This window comes from Pelodiscus sinensis, chromosome 8 (assembly GCF_049634645.1).
Source record: "Pelodiscus sinensis isolate JC-2024 chromosome 8, ASM4963464v1, whole genome shotgun sequence".
Lineage (NCBI taxonomy): Eukaryota > Metazoa > Chordata > Testudines > Trionychidae > Pelodiscus > Pelodiscus sinensis.
The window spans coordinates 29,930,620-29,954,095 of record NC_134718.1 but is presented as its reverse complement, the minus strand read 5'-3'; the positions used below and the strand labels follow the sequence as shown (position 1 = coordinate 29,954,095).

The window sequence follows — 23,476 nt, the reverse complement described above, 5'->3', positions numbered from 1 at the left end:
GCCCTTCGGAAAAACAGGAAGGAAGGACTCTTGTGTGGGAGATGACTGCCTCTCCATGTGCATGAAGAAAAGAGCCCTAGCAGTCTGGGACTCTGCCTTGGAGTTTGGAACCGAAGGGGGAGCCAGGCTGCTGCCAAGGAGTTTGATCCAGTCCAGGGGCTGTTGAGTGCAGCTACAGACCAGGACTAGATGCCTGTTGGAACTGAGATTTAGCAGGCTGCTTTCAATAGGCACAGCATGAGGCAGTAAGTTTTTGGGCCTTGTTGGGAAAGTGCTGCCTGGGACAGAGCTGCTGTCTAGCCTGGACAGAATCTCCACTACAGCTGCAACATCAGCGCGCCAACGCAAGCAAGAGTCTGGGACTGAGAGTCCAGGGGTGTGCACACTCTGGGGTGGGATCAATAGTCAGTACAAATGTTAGAAATATAAGTCCCAATTATTGTGTGCACTTTGTTAATGCTATTCAATGTTAATCTGTTAACCCGTTTATTTAAGTAAAGATTGTTTATTTTAAAGTATTCTATTAGACGTATATGATTTGTAGTTGTTCTGGAATTAGATCCTGATTTATGTTGGAATGAGGATGTTCCTGGAGGCTCTCAAGGCACCAGTGAGTGTGTACAAGGCCAGTCAGGTGGAGGCACCACCATTTTACATTCATTACAGCAAGAGACTGCAGCAAGGGGGTGGATAGGGCTTTCCCCAACTAAATGCCATCACCACTGGGGTGCTCAGGATCTCTTTTGGGTTAAAACATCAGGCGCCCAGGCACACCTGTGAGTGTGACCTGCTCCCCAGTAATCCGGGGAGGAAAAAGGGGGTTACAGACATTTAACCCTTAGGGGCATACGGCAAGATCAGATCTCTAAATTCAAGCCCTTCTGGGAACTTCCAGAGGAACATGCACAGTATTTGCATCATCAACAGACCAAAGCTTGAAGCCTTTTACTAGAAGTACTATATACTAAGAAAGCAAAAAGCACAAAGATGTCAAGTTTTCAGTAAGTCTTTATTGTTAATTACAGAAGCTTTAGTGCAAAAAAATCAAGACAATGTTCAGAAAGCAACTGCATGTTTTTCTCCTCCAGTCTAGAGTAAGACAATGCTATCATTCTACAGAAGAAGAGGAAAAACTAAGTTCTTAATACTAGAATTTAAACACTACACAAAACAGCTCCAAATTCACCTTGTCCCAAATGTGACTGTTAAATTGTTTGCTTCTATAAAAACAAGACAATTAAACGTTGATCCAGAGAAAAACAGTCATAATAGAAAGGATGCCACCTCATTTAAAAGATTTAAGGTTGCAGTATAGAGTGCAGTATCACACATCCTAAATTCTATAGCAGAGACGCTACTGTTTAAGGAGAGACCACTGTTTCCGCAAAGCATCTTGCCTGCCCACCCCAATGCTGGGCAGAGATACTCCACATAAAACAGAAGCCACTGCATAAGCCTGCGATCACAGAGAAAAACTGCAGATGCTTAGAATTTTACAGCTTTTTTGATAAACAAAAATTCTCAGAGTTCTATACAGAACCAAACAAAAATACACAAAATCACTGATCTCAATCAACTAGGAAGTACAACTACAATAAAGAAACAGTGCAGAAAGATGCAACTGAGTGGTTTAAGTTAAATAATTAGTTTGCTTGTTCCTGAAGTGTGCTGCTAGAACTACTCCCACTCTCCTCCCCCCACTCCATCCTCCCATACCACTTCCCACAAAGAATGCTCACACAGAGAAGCAACCTTTCACTGGCACCTCTCTGAATAAGTTGAAACTGGAATTTTCAAAGCTCTCTGCCTAGCTACAGACATGTGCTTAGCTGTACACCTACTCTCCTCCAGAAACATTTTCCACGTTTATTTTGGGGGCCTCTTTTACAAATTCTATTCAGAATTATGCACTCAACTCTGGTAATTACTTGTGTGGTCCAAAGCCAAGTATTTGGGGACCTAGTCAATACCCACTTTGAATGGAATTTTTCCCAACAGGTTTATGATCGTTGTCTATACTTTGGAAACAGAAGACTAGCATTCTGTGCCTGGTTGTTCTGTACTGTGTGCTAAAGGAATATACATTATTGAGTTTGTTCTGTACACCAAAGAAATGAATATAAAAATGCTTATGAAACCTATGGTTTAATTTACCCTGACATTTCAAGAATGCCTTCCCATTATTTTAATGCTTAGGCTATAGAAAGGAACCCATTTCTTTGGTGTGCAGAGAAGCATTGCTCTAATACGATACCATTCCATTATCCATGCTCTGTGCTACATTAATCTAGGCAGAAAGGTGGTCTACTGCACAGGCTCAGCATGAACAAGCTTGTTTTCCTTGCAAACTAAAAGAGATGTCAGACAGATCTATAGTACAAGCATCCTGCAGGCAAAGCACTTCTGTATCTTAATGGGTGCCCTGCAGGGTTTCTCCTGGGGCTATTCAGGAAGATGTTAGCATTGGTGATGCTGACAGACTGTGGGGCAGATGAAAATGAATGGCAGCTCTGGGCAAATTCAGGGAAAAGTTCTGGAGTCTTGGATCACTGAAACATGCATCTTAATGTTAGCTGTCTGGGTGAATCTCAAAACAAGCAGTGTTATCACTGTTCCCACCCTTTAATCACTGCCCTTTTCTCATCCCTTTCACACGCTCCTTCCAGCAAAATGTCCACATCCTGGCACCGTTCTGTACACAGAGATGGGTCCTACAAAGCTGCTGAAAAGAAGCAAACACAGTTAATAGTTTTTCCAGTGGGAGTGGGAGGAGCTGTGCCTTCAATGTTTGCCTGTTGCCTGTGGAATGGGCACTCTCCTCAGGACTTCATTCTAGAGGCTCCAGTCCAAACTGCCAGAATGCTCCCAGCTCATGCAGGTTGGTTTGTCCACCCAGACAGGGTCCAGCACCTCACCAGCAGACAGATGGAGATGCACAAAGGAGGCGCACGTATCACACTCATGAGGAGTCCAGCAAGTCATCCTTCTGATAGCAATGGCTTCACAATGCCCCAGATCATCACTATTTCCAGACTTCCAGATGTGCTGGTTTGCCTAGCAGATGAGAGCAGCTTCAAAGGCTACCAAGGCCCACATTATGGACCCACAGCAACAAACGAGAGCACTGCTCACCTGCAGGGCATCCATATAGGATCTAGCTTCCATCCCTCCTCCTCCTCCCCTCACATTTAGCTAAAGCTCACCTTGATATCACACAGCTTTTGCTTTCTCACATTAACCTTCCCCCTTCTCTCCAAAGAGATTAGAAGATACAGGTGAAGTTCCCTACAGGCAGTCTCTGTAGGAAAATCTACTGCCCAAAAGCTTAGGCATGCTCTGAGATTTTGGAACTTTACACTGCATAAAAGCCTTTTAGGTGGCCCATTACACTCACACAGCATGTTTGGATTAAGCCCTTAGTCTCAAAATCTGCTGGAAGTCCACAATTTATTAAGCCGTCTTTCAACTTTAGCCATGTGCTCAACCTAAAAGCTGCCCCACTCCACACAAAAGACCTTTCACACATTTTTTACTGAAAGTTTTCCACGAGCATTAAATTCCCTTGACACACCGATAAAGCTTTGAAAATTCCAGCCCAAGGGATTCATGGACTTAGGTAGCCTAACACTACAGATTACAGAAGGAAAATACGTTTTGCAAGTAGTATATAATTTAATATTCTTGCCAGATGTTTATGAAGAGCCCTCAAGAGCACATAGACATCTTCTCAACCAGTGACAACAACATTTAAAATTTAGAATTATCCTGATCCGTTTTAGCTCTGACAGAAGTGTGTTTTATCTTCATTTCACTTTCACTGTATGCCACTGCTCCCACAAGTGTAAATACTGCACCCTAGTGGTGAAAATCCACAGTGTAATGCATATTTTTAGAGTAAAATCAACTAAACTGTATGATCAAAAATAGCCTCTGTTAAGTCAACATTGCAGATCAGAACCTTCAGCAGCAGTACTACAAAAGAATGACAATAAAGGAACTTCAGGGTTGGGAAGTTAAGAAGGCTAGGAGAGGAACAATGGAGACTCAGCTCTCCTACCCACCTCACCCCACAATTTAAAAAATAAAAACCCTGGACAGACATTTTCAGAATTTAAGATTTTCTTCTAGTTCCACACGTGATGTTTGCAGTGCTCGACAGCCTAGGAGAGAGAGAGAAAAGAACAGGAGAAGTTCAAAAGACAGTTTGCTAGCTATAAATAAAGCCACCACTGTATGAACTTGCCTCTCCACAAACCCCAGGACTTTGGAGGGAAATATCGTTGTGTGTTGCACTGAATTAAAATTCATTGAGGGGCTTCACAAGGAAAGATTGGTGGACAAAGCCTTAAACATTAGAGGCCTCTAAGTTAGATTTCATTTTCTCATCAGGGCCTAGAGATAGCACCCCACCAGAGGAAATAAACCCCACCAATGAGCAGTAATAGCCCACCATCACTACTGTGTTGGGAGCCAGATGAATCCATCCAGTAAAGAACCATGCTAAGTCCTCCTTTGCTGAAAGAGTACTTGGCTAAACACAAGGCTCATTTTGTACCTTTGATGGGATGCATTCATGCTGCAAGTCAGCGACAGGGTAAGAGACTATAAATTAAACCCCCGATGTAATTGGAGCCTCCCAAATGTTCCCTCTATTACCAACCCATGTGTGTAATAATTTTTGTTGTTCGCACCAGTGGAATGTGATGTACAGGCAGTCCCCGGGTTACGTACAAGATAGGGACTGTAGGTTTATTCTTAAGTTGAATCTGTATGTAAGTCGGAACTGGCGTCCAGATTCAGCCGCTGCTGAAACTGACTGCCAGTTCCGACTTACATACAGAATCAACTTAAGAACCCCAAGCGTCCCCAAGTCAGCTGCTGCTGAAACTGATCAGCGGCTGATTCCAGGAAGCCTGGGGCAAAGCAACTCAGTCTGCGTAAGTCGGGGACTGCCTGTATACCACCAGTAGAAACCAAACACCAAGACAGAATTTTTTTTAAAGTTACCAATAGGGATAACTGCTCCAGCCAAGACTACTTAGACATTTCAGAAGATTTAGATTTAAGTGTAAGAAAAATAAATAATGAAATACATCGACCAGTCAAAAAACTAACTTCACACTTTCTGCGACTCAGACTGCATGTGCTAGTTGCTGGGGAAATCTCTGAGACACTCCAATATACTGTCTCTTTAAGGCACTCACTGAAAGCTTTCCTCCTCCTGAACCATTTTGCAGAGATGGTGTATGGAGGGGGGGATGAATGTGCATGTGCACACGCACGCACTGGGGGAAGTCAGAGACAACTCCCCCCACCCCACAGGTTTGTGCAGACCTCAAAGCTCCTATGGAGTCCTGAGCCCTGTGCCCTCTATATTGCTCTGTAGAGATGAAGCACATGAGCTGGGGCAGTGAGTGGTGGCAATCTGATATCAGCACCCTCCCAGGGTACAGCCAGCAGGAGGTCCCCAGGAACAGCTGCAGGAGCAATGTGGCTGCAAAGCAGCAGGGGGGAAGGGGCATCTGCATATAGGTTTCCAGCAGGATGCGCATGGCTCTGCTAACAACTACTTGGCACCTGAATCTCTCCTGGGCAGCCAGCCAAGCACACAGCTCACAGGGAACACCCGGGCCCACTTCTTTGCTTTCTGAAACTGGGTTTCTGAAATTAGGTTTGGGCAGTTCTGTTACAGAAGCCAGAACATAGTACTGTATGTGTAAGAGCTGTAGCAAAAGCGAGTGTGTTTCTCTTCGACCTTCTGAGGCTCAGGTTTGCAGCACTGCCTCAGAGCAGATACTGAAATGGAAATTCCCATGACTTACATTGCATTGAGCTGCAGTCTCCATATTCTTACACCAATAGCCTGGGCCCCACACACATTCTTCTGACCCTAAAAGATGCTGTTTGGACGACACACAGACTCCTAGTTTCTGCACAATGAAAGAGAAAGGAATGGTAAGCCGTGTCTTCCCATTTACATTTGGTGATCTCACTTCCTCTCCTGTACACCTATGACTGTTGCCAATGAGGTTGGAATATGTAGCCAAAACAGAGGCAGTGCCAGCAGCTTCCACACCTGCAGTGCCAGCCTGCTACTGACAATTCAGTCTGTAGCTCCAGAGTGCAGAACCTAAGGCCAGGATTTGAACCTTGGCTTGCCTGGATCCAACCACCGGGACTCAGGGTTCCCTCCAGCATTGGAGAGTCCGCGTTGGTGCTCCAGCCTCCCCATCTCTCCTGCGGGGCTGGAGCACACAATCTACTAGCCTGTCCCCCCTCCCATAGGCTCTGGTGACCAAGGAGAATATGGGGAGTGTCCTTCTTTTCAGTCGAGGGACACATCAGTGAGGGGGATTTTTTTGGGGTGCTTCTCACTTGTGTGCAGTCCAAGTGATTTTTCTGTAGGTCAGGGCCCTCCCTCCCCCCAAAGGTTCCCCACCTCTGCTGTAGCTAAACAAACAAGACTTCTGAGACTCCCCTGGAGGACACTAGGTCTCACACATTAGACAGTTTCTGCTTCTATGCGGCTTTCTGGCCTCTTGACTTAATATGGAAAATCCTACTAAAAGCAGGAGACCTCATATTTGAGTGTCAGGAGTTATTCACTAAACGTAAAATTGTTGTACTCAAGATTTGGGAAATACAGATCTGGTCACTCAGGCAAAGGAGACACATAAAAGCCTTTGCTCTGCCAAAGGCCAGAAGACTACAACCTACTGTATGTTCATAAGTCATTGATCAATTGAACAGTCATGCAAGGCCCAATGCACTTAGCTGATAGTGTATATGTGTACATTACAGTGGAGCCTATGCGTGCTAAGCACTGGACACAGAGAAAGAAAGAGTCAGTCTAATCCCTGCCTCAGAGAGCTCATGCTACACAGAAATTACATTAGCTGCATGCACTACTTACTCTGCACACAAAATCTGGATCCATTATCTCTGTCAAGATGGTCAGAAGCATTGGTTCATACTGATCCACAAACTGAACACACTGTAACAAGACATAAGTGGTTGAGACATTTTGTATTCATTTAGATGTGAGCATATGGGTTAAAGATGTTAAGACCCTGATATTGTTCAACATTAGAATTCTGTTAAAACCATATTTGGGGTTTTATATACTGAGACTTTAGCCTTAGTACCATTGTAAATAAGAGATAAAAAGAAGTTCCAGAAAATGGAAAAAAGCATTTGAAATATAAAGTATTAAGCAAGGCTTTTATTTTAAACACTGCTGGCTGTTCCCTTTCCTTTCAGCTGGAGAGAGTTTATAGTAAGGATATGAAGTTCTTAACCAGCCGGGTTAACCAATAAGCATCATCTTATCAGTTAAACTCTCAGCCCCATGGAGCTTATACTGCAGAGCCTGCAGTGCAAAGACAGCTCCCCAGGAGCGGGGCCGACAGCAGGAGCTAGTGCACACCAGGAGCCAGCTCCCAGCATGCTCTGGTGTCTGGGGAGTCGGCTGAGCTGCGGGCTCTTCAGTATAAAGCTTATATATGAAAGCTTTATACTGCAGAACCCACAGCATGTGTAACCACTAGGATTTTTAACAGTTACATTTTTAACCTTTTCTCATCCCTAGTTTATAGAAGGAAAATTTCCTCTTAGGTAGTACCAATGATGGTAAAACTGCCCTTTTGAGGCCAGGAGAAATCAGTTGAGATGGGCTGTTATTGCTGAAGTTCAATAAGTTTCAAGATGAACACACAAGGAAAGTGTCTGGGGATGTTGGCTTTCACTTGCAACCTCACTTTCTTAACAGTCAGTGCGGCCTGGCTGTTTCAAGCACTGCATTTTATCTTTTTTTGGTTAGATGCTTAAAGCCAGACTTACAAAGGAAAAGTGAAGAGATAGCTGGGAAAACAAAAGAACTAAGGCAAGGAAGGGAAAGGATACATGGGGATAGTAGGAAGAGAAAAGAAACTGTCTAATACCAGTGTTTCTCAACCAGTGGTACAAGTACCCTTAGGGGTACTCGAGAGAAGTCTAGAGGGCACATCAACACAACTGAAATGTGGAGAAAACTGAATTTTTGTTTTAACTTTTACAGGGTTTTATTATTTTTGTACAAAAATTTCATTGCTCACCTGGCTACGATTAAGTTGTTTAAAAAAATGCGTTGCAACAGCAGAAAAAATGTGTCTGAAAATTGTAGGTACTAGGAGTACTTTTTTTTTTTTTAAGGGGGTTATTTTATTTAAAAAAAAAAAGATTGTGAAACACTGGTCTATACAAAAATAAGTTGACCTTTTTAGGTTTACTTGCAGCCACTGTATTAACTACTGCAGTGACTGATGTGCACAGCATCTTCATGTGTACATCCTGACCAGAGTGTTTTCACTGACCTACGGGGGTAGTATGGGAGCCTGGGTGTCTCAGCTCTGTTGGCAGCTCCCTACCATTATCTTGGTTGTGCCACCACAGCCATGACAATAGACAAGAGTCAACATTCCCCACCAGGAGCAGGATCTAGCTGTCCTGGGGCTCCGCATGGGAACAGGGAGCTGCTGTACTCTAGCTGTCTGGCTCGTGTCAATTTCACAGTGAAGCTAGGAAACTGAAAGAACAACAGCCAATAGCCAAGACAGGGAGCATAGCATCTACACAGATATGGTGTTGCCCTAACTATACCAGCATAAGCCCTACAACTCCAATTGAGCTGGTTTTATTATTCACCGTAGCAGGGAGTACATGGTCTGCATTTCAGTGTGTACACACCTCCACTGTTTTGTCAACAAAAGCTGACTTGTGGACAACACGGATGTAAAATCCTATTTCATTGGGTAATCAGTTAAATGTGATGTTTAATTAGTTAAAGAGGGGGCAGGTGGGAGCCACTCCAGCCCGCTGAAATAAAGGGGCCACTAGGCCCGGCCATAGGCTGCTCCAGCCCCTGGGCAGCCCCTGTTCATGGTGGGCCCCATGGGGCTGGAACAGTCCCCTTACCAGTTAACCTTTCACATCCCTAGTGGACAAACCTGTCTAGTGTAGACAGGGCCAAAGTTTCACATCCCAGGTGGTGTTCACAATTTAGCTAGAGCTGATGGAGTTAGCAGTGTCATCTGGTCCGGTAGCCAATTTTTCCTCCCAAAAGTAATCTTCAAGGACCCAAATGCAGAATGATGTGCAGACTACCCCCATCCTTTCATTATTCTGTCTACCAATCAGGTCTTATTTTCAGTGTATCAATGGTGACGTGTGGATTTCTGCTTCATTTTTGTTAATTATGATTTTAAACACAGTTAAGAATTGTATTAGCAGGCCCTTTTATTTGGTCTAATTTAAAGTCTTCCCCTTCCCTCTACCTTTTACTAACATTTGCTGTTTTAGATTGTGATAGATGAAGGGATTTATTGAAAAGCTTACAAGACACTCCTTCCCTTCCTCCAGTGTTCAGCAAGGGAATATGTTTTAGCTAATAACAAACACCATGATGGCACCTATATTTTATGAGGAAGGAGCACCAAAATTGCACCTGCCATTGAAGCTAAAACTCAGAGCAGTAGCTTAAAATGGGATCACAAGATGAAAAAACTAGGAGGGAAGGGGAGAAAAACTACACGTACAAAGTATTCTAAGACCATTCACAGTATTATGGTGAGAAGTCTGCTCAACGTTTTTAAACCAAATTTTAGCACAATGGAAGAGACTGTGCTGAACACAGGCAGCAGCAGAGCAAGCTCCATTGCACCAATATCCCTCAGCCCTCTACTGGAGAGAGGATCTCTAATGGAGAGAAAATGGTCCACCTCCATGACCATTCAGTCTATGAATGCTGCGGAGAATTCTAACAAGTTTGACAGTTGTGACATGAGTTAATTACCACCTCACTGGACAGCCAACAACTTCACTCATTTTAATAAGACCCTATCCTGGATTTAGACTGGCAATCTATGTGAAAGGCTGTATCTCATTAGCTCTCTCTTCAGCCATCCAATGAAGGGTTACCAGAGTATCTTCAGCTGTGCACTACCAGGCGCTGGTTTTTGCTAACTCATGAGTCAGTATACACTTGCAACTTGGTTAATCCCCTAAACTGTACCAAAAGGGCTGAGTCAATCCAACATGTGATCTGCTCCTGTGTTTCAATACAAGAAGTGGATTTTTAAAAATTGAACCCAGTTCCAGATGGGACAGCAGAGAACTCCCAGCTCCTTTACCCTCCAAAGAAGGGACAAATTCCTTCACTTTCACCATCATACTTACTACAGTTGACTGACCATCAATAATTGCTTATTGTGCCAATGGGCAATATGGTTCACAAGTCGATGTGTGAATTTTTTTTCTACCGTTTTGCTGAGCACAATGGTTTTCTACGTTTATCCAATTTGCATTGCTCTGGTTCTAAGGTAGACTGCCACAGATCAAGCTTCTTCCTTAATTGTGCAGTTTACTAAGAACAAAAAAAGGAAGCTTATGCCCTTTGACACCACGCATCAGAGAAATCCCAGCAGGGATCAGGCTTCCAATTTGGGGCTATTTAGAACCAACACACACTTCGGAGTCTCAGCTGTATTGTGGCTAGTTTCAAAGCAGTCAGGGCAAACGGGCCACTCAAATATCACCTGCCCGAGATGGAGGTTTTCAGCCATCTCAAGCACAAAAGTCACTGTGACAACTCTAGTGTTAACATCCAGGCAAAATGGGCAAGAATTTGTTCCCAAATGAGTTTTAGCAAGGACAACCTACTAAAGGATCAGGGTAGAGAAAAACCACTCAAACAGATGACTGGGCACCTATTTTAGCCTCAGATTCTCTAGCCTCACAAAAAGTATGTGTTATATATAACATCCTCTACCTGGTCGCTGACAGATTTTGGTAGGAAGTGACAGACTTTTTCAAGTGCAGCCTCAATTTCAGCTCCTGTAGCATTCTTCTCCAGTTGCTTCTCTATGTAAGCTACAACCATCTTGCACACATCACAGAAGTCACCAGCCTGTAACTGCTCCGGAGCAATTTTCACTGATCAGAAATTAAAAAAAAAAGTGCTAGTTGTCAGGCTCAATGTTTATACTGGAAACCTCTACCTTGCAGTTGATCCAGTTCTTAGACTAAAGAGAAGCCAAAAGGCTAACAGTTAATGTCTAGGCCAGGGCTGGGCAAATTCCAGCCTGAGAGTTAGATCTAGTCCACCAGGGTTAGTCCCTGGCAGGCCCCACTGCTACATTTACAGGTATCAAGGGATCGCAGTTCTCCTTGGCCACTGCCATTCGCAACCAATGAGAGCATCGAGAAACGGTGTCCTAGTCCATGCCATTTCCCACAGCTCTCGTTGGCTGTGAATGGTGATCTGCAGCCAGTCACCCAATACCTGCAAAGGCACAGGTGAATATAATAGTGGAGGCCTGCTAGACTGCCTTTTTTTATTGCTCACCCCCATCTAGGCAGTCCCCGGGTTACGTACAAGATAGGGACCGTAGGTTTGTTCTTAAGTTGAATTTGTATGTAAGTCGGAACTGGCGTCCAGATTCAGCCGCTGTTGAAACTGACCAGCAGCGGCTGAATCGGACACGCGTGGGGCAGAGGAGCTGGAGTGCTGCTGGGTTGGTCTAGTAGCACCGACCCTTGGCGCGGCGGAATCAACCCGGCAGCACCCCAGCTGCTCTTGGGGACGCCTGGGGCAGAGCAGCTGGGGTGCTGCTGGGTTGGTCCCGCCACACCGCTCCTCGGCGCTACTGGACCAACCCGGCAGCACCCCAGCTGCTCTGCCCCAAGTGTTCCCAAGTCAGCCACTGCTGAAACTGACCAGTGGCTGACTACAGGAAGCCCGAGGCGGACCTGCTCTGCCCCGGGCTTCCTGGAATCAGTCGCTGATCAGTTTCAACAGAGGCTGAATCTGGATGCCTGGGACAGAGCAGCTGGGGCGCTGCCGGGTAGGTCCAGTAGCGCCGCACATTGGCGCTGTGGGACCAACCCAGCAGCCCTCCAGCTGCTCTATCCCAGGCGTCGGCGAGAAAAGCCTGGTTTGCTGGGAGGGGGGGGAGTGCACTAGCTGCGCCGGCCCCCGCCACCCCCCCAGCAGACCAGGGAGACGCGGAGCGGCTTTTCTCGCTGCGGAGGACGCGGGCGGTGGGACCGCCGAGACATGCCGCGGTCCCTCCGCCCGCGTCCTCCGTGGCGAGAAAAGCCACTCCGCGTCTCCCTGGTCTGCTGGGGAGGGGCGCTAGCTCCGCATCTCCCTGGTCTGCTGGGGGGAAGCGCCCCCAGCGCCGCCGGAGGCATCGACAGTGGGGGAGGCACCCTGCACTAGCTGCACCCTCCCCCCCCCCAGTTTGTAACTAGGGGTCCGACTTAAGTCGGACTGACGTAACACGGGGACTGCCTGTAGTATTGTAAAAATCTCTACAGGTGAATCTGATCACACATTACCCAGGTATGTTTTACACTCAGTACTGGTCATCCAGTCCTTACCTTCATGAGAAGGCTTGTGGCTTGTGCAGCATTTCAGCAGGATGCATACAGATTCGGGAGTAGTTGCCTCCAACAACATGTCAATAACAGCTTTGCCATAGGTATCCACAAAGTCCTTACACTGGTCTTTGATACTTTGAGGGAACACGGAGCAGAGCTTCTCTATTCCATACACAATTTCCTCCTGGAATGAGAGAGTAGGAGTCATGGAGAGAAGGGAAAAAATATATCCATGGAATCAATCCCATTGTATTCATTTGGGTCACTAATCCCCTCTGCTGCCCTATACGCCAGCAGTAGGGCGATGATGATGATGATGGACCCCCTTGGCAGGAGGGACAGAGATCTCATTGTTCCAGTATCTTGAGGAACCCGCAGAGTACTACTACACCAGTTACCACATATCAACTCTCCCTCCACCCCTATAACACCAGTAGTATATGTGCCAAGGAGCTGCATCATCCCAGCAAGTACTTAGTACAAGTTCTCTTTCAAAACATCACAGTACAAGAGCTGTGCTTTGGATCAGCACCACACCTCTGTTTTGTTGCTCTCCAGCAGACTCGTCACCTCTTTCACCACCATCTCACATATATCGCAGACAGACGTTTCCGATTGCACCAGGTTTTTCTGCATTTGAGTATAAAGCAACATTTATAGAAGATTATTATGACAGTTTGCATGCAGCCATGTAATTTTACTTCATTCAGCTCAAAGAGCCTGCTCCTTTTACAACAAAACAGAAAGCGGTCCCATCATACCTCTGCAGGCTCCATTTTCACTTTAGGCACCACTTTTGCAGGCACCAGGGTCTGCATGGGCACAGATTTCAGGGAAGTGCAGAATCCAATCATGGCACAGATATCCTTTGGTAGCTGAAGAGAGAGATACAAATCAGCTGAAGACAGAACTTAGAATAGAATCTGTGTAGAAACTCTTAACCTCACGGACTCCATAAAAATGGAAAGAAAAAACAGGCTGAACTGAAAACAACTAGGAACTTGAAAAAAGTGCAAGAAGATTGTTTTCAAATGCAAGTATAGTGGAAGGAAACTAAAGTTTTGACCATCACAGTTATAAACAGGACAAACTGATCAGGTTTTGTAATTTTTAATCCAAAACTAGTATGGATTTAGTACTAGTTCTTAGGCATTTTCAAATGACCAACCCTTAAAAGACATGTATCTTCAAAGCTAATATGACCACAAGAGAGGGAGCACAAGTTATCTGAGCTTTATAGAGCTTGTGGCAGATCTAAAAAAGGCTGGGCAGTCCAAGATTAACTGATATCCGGGAAATCAATTATTCACTGGTTGCCATGTCATGTGATTAATTCTGTAAATGAAGTGTTGACATGAAGAGCTGCTTCCAATAAAATCACTCAGGCAGTGATTATATATTATCCCTGCAGCAGTAGAGAGCTTAGCCCATGCTTCTCTATATTATCAAAAAATGCAAAAAATAAATAAGATAGGCAGAAACCAGTTATTTGTACACAAGACTCTGGGCTTTGAGTATCTTCAAGATTTATACTATGTTACTAATCACAACACAGAGGAAGGAGCAAACCAATTAAAGCTAGTAACGTAAACATGTAATCATCAAATAAATTATAAACTGTGTAGCAGATAGGATTTTAACCAGGGATGTGGGGGGATCCCAGCTGTTGCCTGTATTCAGAGCATCCCAGTGTGCCTGGGGTATTGGCAGCTGGCCCAATGTGGAGTTGACAGCCTGGACCCTGGGCAGAGTTTAATCATTAAGGAAAACCAATAAGCATCAAGCAGATCGGTTAAGTGGTTACACTTTTACATCTCCAATAGACGTAAAAGCTCTCAATCTTAAGCAAGCATGGTTCTTGCATTGAATCCTCCCCTGTGGTACAGGAACAATTCTGCTACAGCTCTTTGCAATGGTACAACTATTCCGGCTCAGCAGTCCCAACCATGGTGAACGGATTATAGCTCTCTGCTCTAATCTTGCTGCAGCACCGAGCAGCAAAGATATTCAGGGGCACACCAACAATTTAAAGATAAAATTCAGACAGGGGAGTGACTTTGTTACAGCAATATTAAGTGTCCATTGTACTTGTAACAGAGTAGAGAAAACAACATCTCTTCTATTTTGTACATTTTATAACACAACCTCCCATTTCTGTTGATGCTTCACAAAGCAATAAAGGACAGTTTTTCTTTAGACTGACTAAATTTCAAGAACAGAGTTTACTTGATTCAGTGACCTCTGTGCTCAGAGTAATACTTTTTTTTTGGGGGGGGGGGGGGAGAAAGATAGCAAGACTGGAACTATTGTATCCATAGTTTGACCCACTACAAGCAATGAACTATAAATATACACCAGAATGGAGAGCTTACTGTAAAAAGGGACTGCATTCTTTTCCACCTATCCTCTTTGTGGGCATTTCCCACATACCTGGAATCCTGAAGGAATGATTTATGAAAGGCTAGGACAGAGCAGTGAGATGAGAGGCTCAAGTCCAAGAATGAACTGGGTTGAAATTCCTAAAGACTAGTTTATTCTCTGAAATAAGACATTTCCTGCCTCACTCTTCTCCCAAGGTAGGCCTACTATGGTTTGCTCCATCCTGTGTAGGGTTAATATAGCTTAGGGAAAGGTAAGAAAACTTTAGTAGGACTCAGGACCATACAACAGGCAGTTCTAGAGCACTTATAGCCATAAGTGTGTTTTAAGATGCCATCAAAGTGTGTTAGAAACAGATAAAAAATATTTCCCCTCTTTAGAAGTGGAGATTTTTAGATGCTTAAATCTGTGCAGACACCACCTCTACAGAGTCTTGAGTCCTTTGAAGCTGGTGGTACCACTAAAATATTTTTTTAAAACCACCGCTAGTGCCAGACACATGAGACAGGGAACAACTGTTCCAAAAGGATTCCTCATACCAACTACAGGCAGTCCCCGGGTTACGTACAAGATAGGGACTGTAGGTTTGTTCTTAAGTTGAATCTGTATGTAAGTCGGAACTGGCCAGTTCTGACTTACATACAGAATCAACTTAAGAACCCCAGGCGTCCCCAAGTCAGCTGCTGCTGAAACTGATCAGCAGCTGATTCCAGGAAGCCCGGGGCAGAGCAACTCTGCCTGGGGCTTCCTGTAGTCAGCGCTGGTCAGTTTCAGCAGAAGCTGACTTGGGGACACCTGGGGCAGAGCAGCTGGGGTGCTACTGGACCAACCCAGCAGCACCCCATCTGCTCTGCCCCAGACGTCCTGATTCAGCTGCTGCTGAAACTGACCAGCAGCGGCTGAATCAGGACCTGGGGCAGAGCAGCTGGGGTGCTGCCGGGTTGGTCCAGTAGTGCCCACGGGCGCTGCAGGACCAATCGGCAGCGCCCCAGCTGCTCTGCCCCAGAGTCCAAAACAAAAGCCTGGTCTGCTGGGGGGGGGAGCACACTAGCTGCGCCCCCTCCCCCCAGCAGACCAGGGACACGGGGAGCAGAGCCGCAGCGGCAGCGGGGTGCCGCGCCTCTGAGGCTTTGCTCTGGCAAAGCCTCTGAGGCGCGGGACCCCCCGCGGCTGCGGCTTCAGTCAGGGTGCCTGTGGTCTGCTGGGGACCGTCCCCAGCAGACCACAGGCACCGGGACCCAAGCGGCAGCAGCGGGCGGGTTCCTGCGCTTCTGAGGCTTTGCCAGAGCAAAGCCTCAGAAGCGCGGGAACCCCCGCTGCTGCCGCATGAGACCCGGTGCCTGTGGTCTGCTGGGGACGGTCCCCAGCAGACCACAGGCACCCTGACTGAAGCCGCAGCCGCGGGGGGGTCCCGCGCCTCTGAGGCTTTGCCAGCGCAAAGCCTCAGAGGCGAGGGGAACCGCCGCTGCTGCCGCTCCAGTCTGGATGCCTGTGGTCTGCTGGGGACCGTCCCCAGCAGACCACAGGCACCCGGACTGAAGCCGCAGCCGCGGGGGGGTCTCGCGCCTCTGAGGCTTTGCCAGCGCTGGCAAAGCCTCAGAGGCGCGGGACCCCCCCGCGGCTGCGGCTTCAGTCCGGGTGCCTGTGGTCTGCTGGGGACCGTCCCCAGCAGACCACAGGCACCGGGTCTCATGCGGCAGCAGCGGGGGTTCCCGCGCTTCTGAGGCTTTGCTCTGGCAAAGCCTCAGAAGCGCAGGAACCCGCCCGCTGCTGCCGCTTGGGTCCCGGTGCCTGTGGTCTGCTGGGGACGGTCCCCAGCAGACCACAGGCACCGGCACCCAAGTGGCAGCAGCAGCGGTTCCCGCGCTTCTGAGGCTTTGCCCTGGCAAAGCCTCAGAAGCGCGGGAACCCGCCCGGTGCCCCTGGTCTGCTGGAGACGGTCTCCAGCAGACCAGGGGCACCGGAGCAGCTTACGAACGGGGCTTTCTCGCCCCGACTTCCGGGGCGAGAAAGCTCCGTTCGTAAGTGCGGATCCGACATAAGTCGGATCCGCGTAAGTCGGGGACTGCCTGTAAATGAAAACTGAAAGCACTTATAACAGCATAGTATACAAAGCGAGAGAGTTTTGTTTCCAAATAGTTTGCCAAAAACTTATCTTCAGCACAATGGCTAGCAGAAAAAGCAGTCTAGTTAGATGTGGTCAGACTCATTTTACATGTCAAATTGCCCTCTTCCCCCCACTACACAGACACACGGCCTCTTAAGTAGTAATAGAAAGGGAGCTGAAGTGTTTTCCCATCGCCATCCTCTAGAACATGAAACAAGCTTCAGGCAATGGAGGTTTACTGCTTCTATGGAACAATTTTTCTATCCCAAAAGACTTCCATGCATAGGTAGAAGCAATACCTCAAACAGATGGCATCACTTTAGACTACACAGATTCAGGTCAGCCAGACACTGACTTTAGCTCCCTGGTTCATGCACTATAATAAGCATTCCAAGGTATTAATGCTACAGCAGCATCACATACATGCAACATGCCCTTGTTGTAACATGACAGACACAAGGTCTCCCAGGATTTTTCTAAATAGAAATCTAAGAGGCACTGAAAGGGCAGAAATATGAATGCCCCCTGTATCTTCTTCCCATACTTTGGAGGTCTACCACTGCCTTGAGCTATAAAGGTTATTCTAGCAGAAAGCCTGTCACAGCGCTGACTTCATCTTAGAGCTCAAGGCCTTGAGAGTAAAACCAGACACTGATTAGAGACAGCATCAAAATGTTCCCATACCTTCACCTGTACCCTTGAAAAGTAATCTGGTCCACTAGTGGTTCCATCATTAGGCTGAAATCTTAATGAAGAGCTGATACTGAGAGCAGGAACCGGACCTATTCATTGCACATCTTTCCTCTTTTTCACCCCACCCCCAAACATCCCTTGTATCTGTCAAAGCTGACTGCAGTCACACACCATGTACACAACTAATTAGCAAGAGGTGAACTACAACCCTATAAGCTAAAAAGCAAAGCACCCCCACAGGCAAATTTCTCACATACCTGGTCCTGCTGTTGATAGAGGAGATTGGAGAAAGAGAGAGAGAAAAAGAAATTGAAGACATAATAGTTTGATTAAGGGAAAACATGTCAAGCAGTTGAATTGCATGGACTGATTTTACAAAAATCTTGCTAGTGCCTCTGCCTCTATGCGCGAGGTAGGCAGTGCAAGGATGACACTTCACTTACCTAAATACTCCCTCCAGAAAAGCTTGTAGTGTATTAGAAATTTTTCAAGCTATGACACTGATAAAGCACCCTGGGAAGGACTACAGACAAAGTTTGAACACTGCTCAGAGCAAACCAGAATGTTAAATGTGTTCATGTTCCAATTCTGAAGTATAGCTAAGACTCAATTGTTAAAATTGAAAGTCTCAAGCCAACTTTACTTGGAATGAACATTCTAATTCTTTCTTGCATAAAATGTGCCTTTAACTTCTGTAAGCCATTTGTAACTGACAGACTCCCAAACAGGAGGCTCACAATGTATTGTCATATATTGTTCAAGCCTTTCAGACAAACTAGCACAATTTAAGTAAGGTTAAAAAGAGTTAGCACGTCTATTGCTTAGAACAAGTGTTCAAATCAGTCATGGGCTCTATTCACAGATCTACCCCGCCAACGAATGTGTCACTTTGGACACATCCCAATGTCTCAGTTCTTCTATTTTAAAATTAGAGATCACAATGCTTACCAGTCTTTGTAAAGTGCTTTGCAATCCCTGGATAAAGAAGTGCTATTTGGGTGGTTGCAAACAAAATTTATGCATTTTTGTATACAACATTTGTATCAACAGAATTATAATTCTCTCTCTACTACATACACCCCAAACTCAGGTGCATTAGAACTTCTTCTGATAAAGCTTACTACTCTCAGGATGTGATGCATTTATTTATTCAACCAGGTTTTGTTACCATAGCAGCCCCTGGGAAGGTCCAGCTCTGGTATATGTGAGGAGTATTTTTGGCATAAAGGTGAAAAAAAGAAGTAGCCAGGTTCAAGAGAATATACACAGTGGAAGATTTAAAAGCCATTTATTACATGCAACAAAGATGTCCAGGTACTCTCAGAATGACTGTGACAGATACATAGAGGAAACAGCTATAGAATGAATTCATTCTTTAGTCACAAACTTGATTAAAGAACCAAGACTTTAGCTATGAAGTTTAGTCTGGAGTCTTCATGACTTTTAAAAGGTTCAGGATACGAACACTCTCCAGACTACATTAAGAGGAAGCTACACATAGTAAAGAAATCATAGCAAAAGGCGGTTTAGGTCATATGATCTTACCATGTGCATCATCATCTGAATAGCCAAGTCTGAATACTGGGAGATGTAGTCCTTACACTGTGGGACAGAAATACAATCCAGTAAACAAATAAAATCATTTTACCCATACAAACTTATTAATGCCACGTTATGGTGAGATTACATACATCTTGGAAAATTCAAAGTGAGGTTTGCCACAATGAATTTGTTCCCCGGCATATGTAGTATTTTGCAACATATTATACAGTTTCTTGGAAGGTAACTGCAAGTAAACAATGTGGTATTTTGTCACAGTCAAACAAATTTCTTGATTTGTGCACATCATGTGCTCCCTGCCATTCCATTTTGTTGGTTTTAATATATTTTTCATTCATTAAATATCACCTTACCTCAGCTGGTAATTGCTATTAACTCTGAGATTACTTGCCACTATTCTTTGGGCTTTTTAAAATGTTACGATGCTTACATTAGAGAGAAGATTTCATTTTGGGAGATGGAAGGAGGGTGGCTTTTTTGGATCAGAAAGATTATAGTTTGTAAGCATTGGGACAACAAGGTTGAGCCACACCTAACCTTGTTTCTACCAAATATAAATCTCATGTAAGAGCTTTTACAGAGACCATTTCATGTCTCCAACACGCTCATCGGCTAATCCTAATGCTTACATGCAGCACCTCTCCCCCACCGTCAGAGGCAGACGGGATCTGGTACATGCGGGGTGCCCGCTTTTAAGCCAGTTCCCTGCACAGGCCAGTTCTCGCAGAGCTGCCTGCCCTGTCTCCCTGCTGCTGCCTCCCACAGAGATAGCAACACTGGGAGAGGGATGGGAAAGAAACTGGCTCCCCACAAGCACTGGTTCCCGCCTACCTCTCCCCCCACATGTGAACTCAACTGCTGAAATTTACAGGGGTCACACATTTACAAAAATAAATGCATTTTCACATCCCTTATCTCCACTACTGACATTTCCCTTAATCAACACAGGTTGCTTTGTTACCAGTTGAGCTGTGCCCGGTCCCAAGCGTTCACACTCCTCCTTGGCATGAGCAATTAAGGAAGTCACAAAAGATGAGTTTGTCCTTACAGCTTCCTGAACATCAGTGATTAGCTGAACACAGTCTTTGCACACATCCCCAGTCCCCTGAAATGGGAGAAAAGGAAAATACTATATTGGCAGATGTCCCCACACAGCAAGATCTAGACTTGCGCTGCTGCTGTCAATTACCACTTCTATGGTAAGAACTTCATAAAACCAAGAGTTCTCCTAATACACTTCAGCTAATGGAGTAGCTCACAGGAACAGAATGTCGCCATCACTAGAGCGGTCAGCAGGTGTCCAAACTATTTGCTATCCACACAAGAAGGAGCTCCATTCCTTGCTCAGGAGAGGAGCCTTTTGATAGTCATAGGCCATTATACTTCAGGCCCTTCCAGTCTGTCCCCTTCAGCATGACGCCCCAGTCTACTCCCTATGCAACACATCTTATTCTTTCCCTGCATGCCAGTTCTTGTTGCCTTGCAGAAGAGGAAGTAACCTGAGTCCAATGCTAAGGCATCAGCAGGGAGATTTTTTCCCTGGGGTCTCAGTAATCTTAATTTCAGGGCTATTGCCCCAGTGGCCCCTGCAAACACTTGCAGGAAAAATCCTTCTCAGACCCGGCAGCATGCTCAGGACAGACAGAATTTTCAGCAAATTTAGTTGTTAAATTCTAGATAGTCTCTACTGAGCATTGCAAATTTACCATCTTTTTCAGAGGCTTGTAAATTGGCCAAATCTGCGTACTTTTTCACCATAAGAGCAAAAAGCACTTCCCTGCCAAATTTCAAGCCCACAGGCTGAAGTGAAGAGAGGTACAGGTCAGACCTCCGTGGTCTGGCACCCTCAAGACTGGAGTAGTCCCAAACCACGAAATTTTCCGGATCAGGGAAATTCAAGGCTCCTCACCTGGCTGTAGGTTCTGCTCCTGCCAGGGCTGCCCTCCTTGCTGCCTTTCCCACTGCCTCCAGCCCCCCACCATGCCAGCCCCAAACAGGGCTACACTTCTGAACCTGGCCAACTGGGGCTCTGGTCCAGTAGTATCAGGGGCCCTGCCGGACCACAGATGTTGCTGGACCAGAGAGAGTCTTAGATTTTAGAAGTTCAAATCTATACTAAAATTTCACTAACAATAAATTTTGTTTCTTTAAAATGGACAAAACATTTCGCCTTCATCCCATTCTCTGAAAGAGCTGAACCACTTTTGCTGAAGCTTTCAAAGAACAGTTCTGCCTGACGCTGGCATCTAGCTTGAGAAGAGTTTTACCTGAAAGCTAAAATTTGGCAAAGTTATAAGCAACTAGAAAAAGCAGAATCCTATATTAGAAAAAACATCAGGCAACCCTAATTATAGGTAGCATCATTACATTGGACTATAATCAATATTGTATAACCAGCACAACAGCTATTTCACCCTCAAATGTATAAACAGAATTAATTTGTAATGCAGCATCCACTTAAAGGCACGTTGGCTTTCCAAACTTCTAAAGTTGCCTGTTAACCCAAATCATCACCTCTATTGATGAAGACCACTGTGATACTTGAAAAGGAACACAATTATGTTTACTGTGCCCAGAGATAATGTTGCATCCTTACCTGAGACTCCTGCTTGGGCTTGTCTTGAGGGTAAAGAAGAAGAGGCACATTAGCCATGAAGGGAGATGCCACTTCTGAGAAGTCCAGCTCAGGTATCTTATTTGACTGGAGCTGTTTCTGAAGTTTCATTGCAGCAAGATGCTTCTGAAGGGATTGGCACAAGGAGAGGGCACTGCACACCACCTCGGGATTATCCTGAGAGAGAAAAAAAACAAACACAAAGCACTAGTCTGATGCCATATTCAATCCCAGAGGAATAATATGCATATACATACACCTCAAAAGTGAGCAAAAATTCACTGCAAGAAAGTGATTTAGGATTTAAAACTATTAATGGTTTCCTTGCAATCCCTAATCCGCACCTTTGTGAAATGAAAACTCTTCCATTGGATTTATATTGCAACATTGTATAAGCAAGTGAACCAGTGGTCCCCAACGCGGCGCCCGCCGGGCCATTTCTGAGCACCCGCCAATTGATCAGGGCTGGCCCCACCCCCAGGTATGCGGCGCATGGGCGGAGCCAGCCCCTGGGTACATTGGTGGCACCGGCCCCGGGCACGCAGCACATGGTCAGTGCCGGCCCTGGGCGCGCAGCGGTTAGGCAGGCCCACCCCCGGGTGCGCGGTGCGAGGTCTGTGCCGGCCCCGGGCGCGCCGCACAGGGCGTGTGGCGCATGGGCACTGCCAGCTCCTGGGCACATGACACAGGCGCTGGCTCCGGGCACACAGCGCATGGGCAGTGGCGGCCCCGCCCCGGGCGCGCAGCATATGGGCAGCCCCACCCCTGGGCGTACAGCACAGTTGCGGCGCCAGCCCCAGGAGTGCAGTGCATGGGTGGCGCCAGCTCAGGGCACGCAGCATATGGGCGGCTCTGCCCTCGGGCACCTGGCAGCCCCAAAAGATTAGGGACCACTGAAGTGAACAAATCTTTTGTGGCTGCAATTTCTATCATGGTATTAACCCATTTTAGATCAAAGACATTTCAGGACATCAGGAACATTTATACTCCCAGGAGTAGGGAAATTATGAGGTTAGGACAAAATTTAAGAACCGGAAGATTTGGATGTGGGAGGTTCAAAGATAAGATTTGAACAGACACCATTTCAACTGGTTTTCATTTATTATATTGACTTCTGTCTGCGTATTAGGGGAGTTACTAAATCTGATCTTATCTCCTGTAAAGATTAAATCCATCCAACAGAGACAAGACTCGAGGACAGGACATAGTTTTTCAATGTAAAGGTTTTCAAAAACTGTTTACAGTCAACTCACCAACTCTTCTTTGATCAGGTCCATGACAACTGGTAGGTAGGCATCCACAATATCCTTGCACTCAGACACTAGGCCTTGGTCCGGAAGGAACTCACATACCTTCTCCATATAAGAACGGATCTCACCCTATGAGATGAGAGGAGGCTTATTGGCTGAGTTCATGTGTGCAACGGCAGAGAGGTGTGTTCATTCTCAGAGAAGACTACACACCATCTGGAAACCCTGGAACTCTGAAGTGGGTTGAGGTATGATGGTGGAAGCCTTTGCTCTCCAATAGTGATGTTACTAGGTAGATAACTGGGTAAATGTGTAACCGCTGAAAAGTCTGGGCTTATCGGTTAACCATTTACATGGTTAAACGTTCACATCCCTACTCTCCAATACCAGATCTACTCCGAGATGCCATTGTAGACAATGGCTGCACTAAGGTTTTCAAACACTAGTTTTTAAAGG

The 23,476-nt window shown here is 45.9% G+C and overlaps 1 protein-coding gene across 1 annotated transcript in view; it reads right to left on the bottom strand.

The window, feature by feature from the left end:
• Nucleotides 1-990: 990 nt before the first annotated feature.
• PSAP (prosaposin) overlaps nt 991-23,476 on the bottom strand; it is a 48,485-nt gene continuing 25,999 nt past the window's right edge. Inside the window, exons 4-14 of the mRNA XM_075934951.1 lie at nt 23,024-23,149; nt 21,753-21,947; nt 20,118-20,261; nt 19,142-19,198; nt 13,179-13,292; nt 12,955-13,047; nt 12,418-12,601; nt 10,805-10,968; nt 6,914-6,994; nt 5,823-5,930; nt 991-4,160 (exon numbers count right to left, since the gene is read on the bottom strand). Coding sequence (XP_075791066.1) covers nt 4,125-4,160; nt 5,823-5,930; nt 6,914-6,994; nt 10,805-10,968; nt 12,418-12,601; nt 12,955-13,047; nt 13,179-13,292; nt 19,142-19,198; nt 20,118-20,261; nt 21,753-21,947; nt 23,024-23,149 — 1,302 coding nt within the window. The 3' untranslated portion in view covers nt 991-4,124. The remainder of the gene's footprint in view (nt 4,161-5,822; nt 5,931-6,913; nt 6,995-10,804; nt 10,969-12,417; nt 12,602-12,954; nt 13,048-13,178; nt 13,293-19,141; nt 19,199-20,117; nt 20,262-21,752; nt 21,948-23,023; nt 23,150-23,476) is intronic.